At 62.5% G+C, this 9,103-nt stretch overlaps 1 protein-coding gene across 2 annotated transcripts; it reads left to right on the top strand.

Annotated features, from left to right (window-relative positions):
* The first annotated feature begins 2,017 nt into the window (after nt 1–2,017).
* DNTTIP1 (deoxynucleotidyltransferase terminal interacting protein 1) lies at nt 2,018–9,103 on the top strand. Of its 2 annotated transcripts, none has more exons than XM_044421311.1 (13): nt 2,018–2,137; nt 2,251–2,321; nt 5,134–5,230; nt 5,543–5,641; nt 6,077–6,145; nt 6,364–6,420; nt 6,630–6,691; nt 6,987–7,032; nt 7,444–7,502; nt 7,646–7,706; nt 8,091–8,162; nt 8,348–8,403; nt 8,780–9,103. In XM_044421311.1, exons 1-13 carry the CDS (start codon nt 2,033–2,035, stop codon nt 8,931–8,933), a joined length of 1,008 nt encoding a protein of 335 aa, XP_044277246.1. In that variant the 5' UTR covers nt 2,018–2,032; the 3' UTR covers nt 8,934–9,103. The 2 variants fall into 2 exon arrangements, with proteins under 2 accessions (XP_044277246.1, XP_044277247.1); XM_044421312.1 differs by lacking the exon at nt 2,018–2,137 and adding an exon at nt 4,776–4,857.

Raw genomic sequence — 9,103 nt, 5'->3', positions numbered from 1 at the left:
GTCAAGGAACTGGTTGGCTGCAGGCCGAACATGAGCCAGCTGTGTGATACGACAGTTAAAAATGCAAACACCACCCTTGGATGCATAGTCAGAAGCGCAGCTTCCAGAACTAGGGTGCTGTTGACACTGCTGTACACAACTCTGGTGCGCACACAGCTGGAGTCCTGTGTCCAGTTCTGGGCTCCGCATTGTAGGCAAGACATAGCTAGGTTAGAATTGGTTCCGTGCAGGGTCACAAGGATGGTAGCTGGGCTGGGAGGGATGACCTATGAGGAGATTGAGGGAACTGGGTCCTTTCAGCCTGGAGGAGACTCTGAGGGATCCCACCTGTTGGCAACTTGTAAGGTATGTGAAGGGATGTCATGTGGAGGCGGGCCATGGCCTGTTTTCCCCTGCAGAGGAGGGCAGGACGCGCTCCAACAGAGCAAAGCTCAGGGAACCCAGGCTCCATTTGGATGCCAGGAAGCACTTCCTGACAGTCAGGACCCCGAGGGTGTGGAATGGGCTTCCCCGGGTGGTCGTTGAGGCCCCATCGGTGCGGGTGTTCAAGGACAGGCTGGACGTGCACATGGTGGGCATGTCGTGAGCGGAGCCGGCTGGAGCCAGGGGCCAGACCAGATGGCCCGGGAAGCCCCTTCTGACTCACTGTTTGTTTGCGTAACAACCCCTCATTGTCTGTGCTACAAATGGCCTTCGGATCAGAGCCACCCCATTTCTCCTGAGTTTTTCATTTCCAAAGTAAATGCCTTCTGTCTACCTGGCTGAAAAGTCCCATTCCAATCACCTTTAGCTTGCTCACACCAACTCCTATGATGTTTCGCTGTTCCAGCACTTGCCACACATCATTCCATTCTTCTCGTGTCCTACATTCCAATTTTGTGTGTCCTGCAGCATCAGGCTTCCCTTCCGCCCCCGTGCAAGTCAGCCCGGCGACTTCCTTCATCCTCAATCCGGCTGCATTACTAGCAGCAGTGGCATTTGTATGTGTCCGCCGCTCTTCCCCAGGAGCCGGCTGAGTGCCTCCTGCTCTGGGAGTCAGAAGTGCCTTACCCCTGCCCGCTGCACAGTGCCAGCCTGAGTTATCTTGCCCATCACATCTCGTCCCCGTTGCCTTCACTATCACTTCGGCCCAGTAGCTGCCCTTCAGCAGTTCCTCCACCCCACCACCACTAGAGTTAGTCCCTTGCCTTCTGCTGATGCAAATGTCACCCCCCAAGGTGGACGCATCTTAGTCCGGGGCCCCAGGTTTGCCCACTCTGCCTTGGGCGACCCTGCTAGATCAGCCTAGTGAGAGAATCTGGCCTCCGGGCAGCATTGCTCTCGGCAACTCTGACACTCTCAAAGTAATTCAGGAAAGTTTTACGATCAACATGTTGGTTTAAGAGTACACCGTACCAATAAATTTTAAAGGGAGTGCATCTTCCCCTTCACCCCGCCCTGAAGAACACATCTCCCCGGGACATCGCTCAGCAGCCCCCCTGCCCGCCATCTGGAGCAAAACGGCGGGGACGGATGTGCGAGGAATCCAGCGGGGGGAAGGGAAGCCACCCACTTCCCCGGCTCGCTCCCCAGGAGGCCCGCCCTGGCGAGGCCGAGCGTCCAGGCCCCCGGTGCGCGCGGCCCGGACCTGCGCGGCACCTCCCAGGAGCGGAGGGCGCGTCTCGCCTCCTTCCCGCGGCGCGGAGCGCGGCCTGCAGGGCGCCCGCCGCAATGGGCCGCTGCCTTGGCACGCGCAGCGGCCTTCCTCGCAGCTCGGCCACGGCCCAGGAGGGCCCGAGCACGAGAAGCAGCCCGCCCCGCACGCCGCCCGCGCCTCCTCGCGCTCGGCCCCCTGCGCCCTGCCGCCCCACGCTCGGCGCGGCCCCGGCAGCCCCGCGCATGCGCCCCGGCGCCTTCGCCACCTGCGCCGGTCTGCGCGTGCGCGGAAGCCCCCTCCCGGTCCACGGTCGCCACGGCAACTGTGTGGGGCTGTGTCGCGCTTCCGGGCGCGCCGCGATGACGTCGCACCTCGGCGGAGGGGCCGCGCAGGAGGATGGGAGCTGCCCGGGAGGCCGAGGCGCCGCCGCCTCACCGGGAGCCCGAGGGCGACGGCGACGAGGAGCAGCAGCAGGAGGAGGCGAGGGGCCCCGGCGCCGCGGTGAGGGCGGCTCGGCTGCCGGGCGGGGGGAGCCGCGGGGCGGCCCGGGGCCTGCTGCGGGCCGGGGCCGGGCCCGGGCCCCACGCCGCGCTCAGTCCCGCCTTCTCCCCTAGAGCCCCTGGAACATCATGATCAAGCACCGGCTGGTGCAGCGGCGAGGACGGCGCTCCCAGATGATGACCAGGTACGCCCGGCAGCCCCGGCGCGCGCGCCCCGCCTGGGGGATCGCGGGCGGCGGCCCGAGTGGCTCGGCGGGGCGGCGGAGAACCCGGCTCCCCTCCTGCGCGCTCCCGGCTGGCCCTTCCTGGACCGCCCCAGGACAGTGAGGGCTTGGGAGGGAGAGCCCTTCGCCAACTGCTTTTCCGACCCCCCGGGCCGGAGGATGCCGCCGCCGCCCGCGTGGGAAGGCGCGCTCTCGGCCCTGCTCTTAACGTCCGAGCACTGGCTTGAGCTGCTCCCTGGGCGCCAGTTGCCTCCCTGCTGGGGCCTCCGAAGGCCGGGCAAGTTCATGCCCTCCCTTTGTTCCTTCTCCTCCGAACTGATGTCCCCGTTTCATCGGCCTGTCGTGATAAGTCTGTGTTCATGGAAACAACCGCTCTGCTCGCCCTCCATTGTCGTGCTGCTTGGGAAATGGTGCGAGCTGTAGGACTTTTTCTGCCTCTCTGTCAACTAATCTAATTTAGATTCCACTTCAGTACCTGCAGATTTGTCACTGTAAATTATATACATAGCGATGTGAAGGCCTGTGCTATTTGAAGTCTTCTTCAGGTTGTTTGCATTTTCAGTCAGCTTTGTAGTATTAATCTTTGAAAATGCTGGAACACTGTATAAGACACAAGGGACTGCAAATAGCGGGGAGCCTCCCCCCCCCCCCGCAGACCTCCCAAACAGCTCAACTTCAGTGTGAGTCACTTTGTTCTGAGAGTGCAAGTTTCTGTTCTCTTCCCACCTTGAATCGCAGCCCTTCGATCACAGCTGGGACAGTTGGCGTTCAAAATGGTTCTTCTCTCTGTCCCTTAAACACCTCGCCATGCCAGGAGACTGAGCGTTGCTTTGGCACAGCCCCTCCTTGACTGGCATCGCAGTTCCCTCAACTCCTGACTGCTTGCGGAGCTCCAAGCACTTTGGTGGAGCTCACGCAGGATCACATCTTGCACTGGAGGTGTTTATCTACAGGTAGCTTTACAGTAGCCAATATGCATAGCATTTTTTACTTCTTATATTTATATCCACCTTTCTTTCCTGCAGAGAGCCCAAGGCAGCTTATACAAACCCCCTCTCCATTTTATCCTCACAGTAACCCTGTGAGGTCAGCTAGGCTGCGAGTCAGTGACTGACTTGCAAATTCATCCAGTGAACTTCAGAGCAAAGTGGGGACTAGAGCCCACCCTGGCCAGTTCATAACCATTGGGCCAACAGTCTCGTCCCCAAAAACCGTGTTCAAAAGAGCTTCACAGAGAAAAGAATTTAACCACAGTAACTGAAGTGATATTTTATGACCTTAGCAAGGCTATTACAGCTCCTTTAAAAGTTTAACTGAGCATAAGAGAATAAGTCCGTTAATACTATTGGCAGTGACTGTTATCACAATTATACTTACATTAAGTCATTAATCTATGGCTTCTTTGAATAACTTTAAAAGCTTTTGAATTTTTATTTGAACTTTTATTTAAAAGCCATTGAATTTTGCTTGCTGACTTATCCTGTGTATTTCACCTTTGAGGATTCGTCCCGGAAGCCGTCCTCCATTAGACCCCGAATATTAGTTAGTGGTTGGATTTGCATCCTGTAGGGTACGTGTCTGCTCCCTTAAGAACGTTCAGGTTTCCTAAATTATTGTGCTGCTGGTCTGTCTTCATCTCTTAGTAACAGAGCTTTTACTGGCCACCACTTCATCTTTTGCTTTCTCAGGTGGTTTGTCTGCCTTTCATCTTATGTTCTTCCTTATCCAAACTGATTAGGATCTTCAAGCTCAATGCCACTTCCCTGTTTTCTTCTGGCAAGACAAAACTATTTCCAGCCATAACTTGGCTGCAGCCCCCCATTTCTCATAGAATCACAGAATAGTAGAGTTGGGCCAAGGAGGCCATCGGGTCCAGCCCCCTGCTGTTGCGGGACACCAATTACACCACCCCACTCAGACGGCCATCTAGTTTCTTCTTAATGTCTCTGGTGTGGGAGAGCCCCTCACCGCTCCAGGCAGCTGGTTGCACTGTTGTATTGCTCTGACAGTGAGGAAACTTTTCTGGATATCTAGCCTGAATCTGGGTTGTCACAGCTTGAATTGATTATTCGATGTCCTACACTCTGGCATCAGCAAGAGGAGATCTTGGCCCTCCTCTTTGTGGCAGCCTTTGAGGTCCTTACAGGGGGATCTCATGTCCCCCTCAGCCTTCTCTTCTCAAGGCTGAACATGCCCAGTTCCCTCAGTCTCTCCTCACAGGGCAGCGTTCCCAAACCCTGGATCACCTTTGTTGCCCTCTGCTGGACCCTTTCTTGTTTTCCTGCATTTTCCTTATGCCTTGGTGCCCAGAACTGGACACAGCATTCCAGGTGAGGTCTGACTAATGAGGAGTATAGGGGATCCACAACTTTTCATGATAGTGCATCCCAGAATAGCCCACGCCCTTTTTTGCAGCTGCATCTGAATTTCTGAATTCTTACAACGAATCCTTTGTGTCCTGATCAGCGAGGCCCCTGTGGAACCTTGGGCTGCCGTGGTAAATAAGATTACAGATCTAAATAAGACTACAGATCGCAAGGGCTTCTCCCCTTCTGTCACATTGGGAAGGGCAGTGTTTCGCTCTGAGTCCAGGCCCTCGAGGAGGAGGAATGAAGGGATCTGGTGGCCCCTTTCCTCCTGTCCAGTGCACCCCTTGGTCTGTGGCTGGAACCAAGGTTATGCGCTCTGGAGGCTGCGAGGCCTGGATCAGGCCTGGATGGGGCTGGGGGAGGCGATGATGTCACTGGCTGCATTCATTCCCGCCCTGGTCTAGCTTCACAGACCCCGTGGTCTCCATGGACCTGCTGCGCGCTGTTCTTCAGCCCACCATCAATGAGGAGATCCAGGCTGTCTTCACTAAATACATGAAGGTAAAAGCTGAAGAAGGCAAGCATTGCAGTTGGTGGCCTTGGGATCCTGCCACCACTCAGCCGACGAGTGTCCGAAATGGGGCGGGGGAGAGGAACAGAGACTCAGCTGGCCGCCTTGGCCTCCCTCCCCTTTTCTCAGGTGTTGAGACACCGGGGGCGGTGGGCGGCAGCCGAGGACTGCTACTGCAGATTGCCATCCATCCCATAAAATGCTGCATTGTACAAAACCCAAGGCGAGCAAGATGACCTTGTGGCGTTTTGAGGTGATGCTCTCTCGCTCGGTGCTTCATGTCTGTCCTCCTCCTGCCCAAGTTTTTCCAGAAGGCAGCGGGGAACGTGCGGGAGAATGTCGGGGAGGAGGTAGACACAGAGCAGCTCATCCAGGATACCTGCCGGAGCTGCCTGGAGCAGGTGCGTGTCCGTCTGGAGGCCAAGAGCCCTGCGGCTGGAGGCCCGTGAGAAGGCAGCGCTGCCGCTCAGCTGCCTGTCAGGCGCTGGCGTGGCCCAGCGTCGTGTGGGGCTGGGGGGTGACGCAGGCGGCCCCTGTGTGACGCAGGCGGCCAGTGAGCACAGCGGTCCTGCCGGGGTGAGGGGGATTCCTTTCGTCCTGGAGTTCCGCATTCCCTCCGGATGCCTGAGGAGCACGCCCACACCCCAGTTCCTTCCTGGGCCTTCTGTAGGCCACGGGCCGCACGGCGTCCCTAGGAGCTCAGGGTCGACCAGCAGAGGGCAGCGCGGGATTCACCGAGCCCTCCGAGCGGGACGGTTCGGCTTGGAGTCCCGCGCAGAGCCGCCCTCTGGCCCCTTCCCGCTGCACTCCTCCGTGATGCCGCGATCTCTCTGCAGGCCAAGCTGCTGTTCTGTGATGGCAAGAAGGCTGCCCCGAAGCTTCCCCATGATGCCCTGGCAGCCAAGGTAGGAGCTGGGCTCTCCCCGCTGCTGTCCCACCTGGGGGCTCAGGGCGTCCCTTCCGAGCCGCCGGAGTCCGGGGTTGTTCCAGAGGCGCTTCTGTGCTGGCCACGTGGTCCATCCCTGTGGGGGTGCCACCCGGAGCCCCGTGGGCAGAGCTGCTTCAGGCAGCGAGGCAGCAGCGCCTCCCATGTTCCGACAGGTTTTCTCTCCTCCCCGACTAGCGTGCCAGGCCGGCAGAGGAGGAAATGAGCCAGCAGGGAAGCCCCATGCCCAAAAAGGTAGGCAGGCGTGGGAAGCCGCGGTGAGGTCATCACGGAGCCTGCCTCTGGCCCCTGGGAGGGGGCCGGGACCCCCCCAGGGGACACCCAGCCCCCACCGGCTGGGCTGCTGCTTTGCTCCCGGGCTGCAGGAGGTTTGCTTCCGGCGGGATCGCCCCGTGCCGGGAGGGGAGGAGCAGCTCGGTGACAGCCGTGTTGCCTCTTTGCAGCGCAAGGGGCGCCCCCCCGGGCAGAGCCAGTTCGGCGACCGCGGGACGGTGGGCACGAGCACGTGAGTGGAACGGCAGCCAGGCGTGGTCTGGGGAGTTGCCCTCTCCTCCTCCGGTGCCTGGAAGGGCGGGCAGGGCCTGGGGGAGAAGCCGCGGCCAGCGTTTCGGCCCGTGCTGGCCAGGAGGGGCCGGTGCCGCCAGGTCGAGCGGCTGTCGCGGGGCTGGGCGGGAGGGGGCCGTGGTGGCCGCAGGTGGCGGTGCGAGGCTCCCCCCCCCCGCTCGGCCCGAGCTCGCTCCCGCGGCCGCTTCCGCTTCCCCTCGAGCACAGCCTCGCCCACTCGGCTCCTGTCCCCTCAGGTGGAAAGCCAAGTCGTGTGAGCCGGTGCAGAGGGACGGTCCCAAGGTACGCTTCGCAGCCTGTGCTTCCCCCTCGCTCGGGGGGGGCCGCCGGGGAAGGGGGGCAGCTGGAGGCCCCGCGGAGCGTGGACGGGCAGCGGGCAGCTGCAGGTCCGTGTCCAGCGAGCCTGCTGCTGGCTGGGGGCCGGGCGGCTCCCCCCACGCCCCAGCCGAGGCCGCCCCGAAGGCTGCTGGGAGCCAGGGCCGGGTGGAGGGGCCGCCGCCAGCCCGATCCGGCCGCGGGGCTCCTCTGCCTGGCGCGTCCTTGACACCAAAGAGCGTCGCTCCCCGGGGGGCACCTCTGGGTGTGGGGAGCTGTGTGGCCCGGCCACCGTCGCTCCGTCTGGCAGGCAGCAAGCCTGCACGGGCCCTGAGAGGCCGGCCCTGTCCTGACCACGCCTCTGCTCTCGCCTCGCAGTGGGATCCCCTGCGGATCACCGAGACCACCGCCTTCGTGCTGGGATCCCGAGCAAACAAGTACGGTGCGGCGGGCGGGGGCTGGGCGGGCTGCCGGCCGGCCACGGTGCCCCAGCGCCTCGGGGGAGGCCGGCCGGCGGCTGGGCCGGTCCGCTTGCCGCTTCCGGGAGCCTGAGCGGCCTCCCTGTGCTTCCTTGTCGCAGAGCCCTCGGGATGGGCGGGACCAGAGGCAGGCTGTACATCAAGCACCCCCACCTGTTCAAGGTCAGTGACTCGGCGCCGGGACGGGGGCCTTTGCCTCTCACAGCCTGCCCCGTCTGGCCGGGGGCAACGGGGTGGAGCATCCGGGCCGATTTTGACGGGCCTCGGGGGGGAGCCAGCCCCCCTTTTCTTGATATGCCTCTTAATACGACTTCTGCCTACTGAACGTTGCATTCCAAGTCCAGAATTCGGAAGCGTTGGGAAGCGTTCCTTGTTCCCTTCCAGTGAGGGAGCTCCGTTCCTTGTCGCTGCCGCACCCCAGGGCCCCCGGGTCAGAGAAGGGGCCGAGAGGAGCTTTGCAGGGCGGACTCCGTGGGGTGGCGCGTCTCTCCCGACCCCCTCGCTTCTGTGACTGCCACTTCTAACTTGCGGCTCGCCCCCTCCTAGTACGCAGCGGACCCTCAGGACAAGCACTGGCTGGCCGAGCAGCAGCACATGCGCGCCACGGGGGGGAAGATGGTGAGTGCAGCCAGGCCTGGGCGGGGCGGGGCGGGCAGGGCCGCGTGCTGCGTGCGGGGGGCCTGGGGCGTGTGCGCCGGACCCGTCTGGGCCGGGGGGCCTCTCTGCTGGGGGTGGGCAGGAAGGACAGCAGACAGGCCCTGGCAGGGCTTCTGACTCCCCTGGGCTGGTCTCCCCTTCCTCAGGCCTACCTGCTTCTGGAGGAGGACATTCAGGATCTGGCCGCTAGCGATGAGTACAGGTACGGTGCAGGGCGAGTGCCTCGCGGGGTGGGGCTCAGCCTGCTCCTTGCACTGCAGGCACCCCCCCCCGCCGCCCGTGCCTTGTCTGAAGGCGGGGAGGGCAGGACTGGGCCGCCGGGGCCGCCTTACCCAGCGTCGGCCTCATGGGCCGCCCCGTCGCGTGGGCTGCCAGGGCTTCCGCAGGGGCCACCGCAGGCCCCACCTGCACTGGCCGGGGGCCGCAGCGGAGGCCTCACGTGGGCAGAGCACGTGCTCCGGGTAGGCGCTGTGCTGGGAGGGCTCCCACCAGAGCCCCGCGGAGGGAGCGCTTGCCCGGTGGGAGCGGCCTGGTTCTCAAGGGGCTTCCTCCCGGGGGGCCTCTCCTCGCTTCCACAGAGGGTCCCTGGAGCTGAAGCTGGACGAACTGAAGCCCTTCACCCCCCCTCCCTGGATGACCACCAAGATGCGGAAGTACATGGAGACTCTCCGGAGCGAAGGGGAGCACCCGCTGCCCCTGCCCGAGGGGGCCCACAGCGGCGGCACCACCTAGGCCGCTCCCGGCCCTCGTCGCCGGACCCTCAGACCGGCCCCCGCGTGCTGGGGGCGCGAAGCAGCGCGGGGCAGCCACCGGCCGGCCCACTGGGGGGCCCCACGCTCCCTGCTCGTCCTCGTGGTGGCGCCTGCTGTAGGAAGGGCGAAAATAATAAACGTGCTTGTGTG

This window comes from Varanus komodoensis, unplaced genomic scaffold, assembly GCF_004798865.1.
Source record: "Varanus komodoensis strain SLA01 unplaced genomic scaffold, ASM479886v1 scaffold117, whole genome shotgun sequence".
In the NCBI taxonomy this organism is placed as follows: domain Eukaryota; kingdom Metazoa; phylum Chordata; class Lepidosauria; order Squamata; family Varanidae; genus Varanus; species Varanus komodoensis.
The sequence above is the reverse complement of the archived record's forward strand: the minus strand, read 5'-3'. Positions and strand labels throughout refer to the sequence as shown.

Excerpts from the sequence above, each read along its gene's own strand:
- DNTTIP1 (XM_044421311.1), top strand. The coding sequence starts at position 2,033 with ATGGGAGCTGCCCGGGAGGCCGAGGCGCCGCCGCCTCACCGGGAGCCC. Across the intron at positions 5,231-5,542 it reads TCTTCACTAAATACATGAAG|TTTTTCCAGAAGGCAGCGGG; the intron begins GTAAAAGCTGAA and ends CTCCTGCCCAAG. Across the intron at positions 6,421-6,629 it reads GAAGCCCCATGCCCAAAAAG|CGCAAGGGGCGCCCCCCCGG; the intron begins GTAGGCAGGCGT and ends GCCTCTTTGCAG.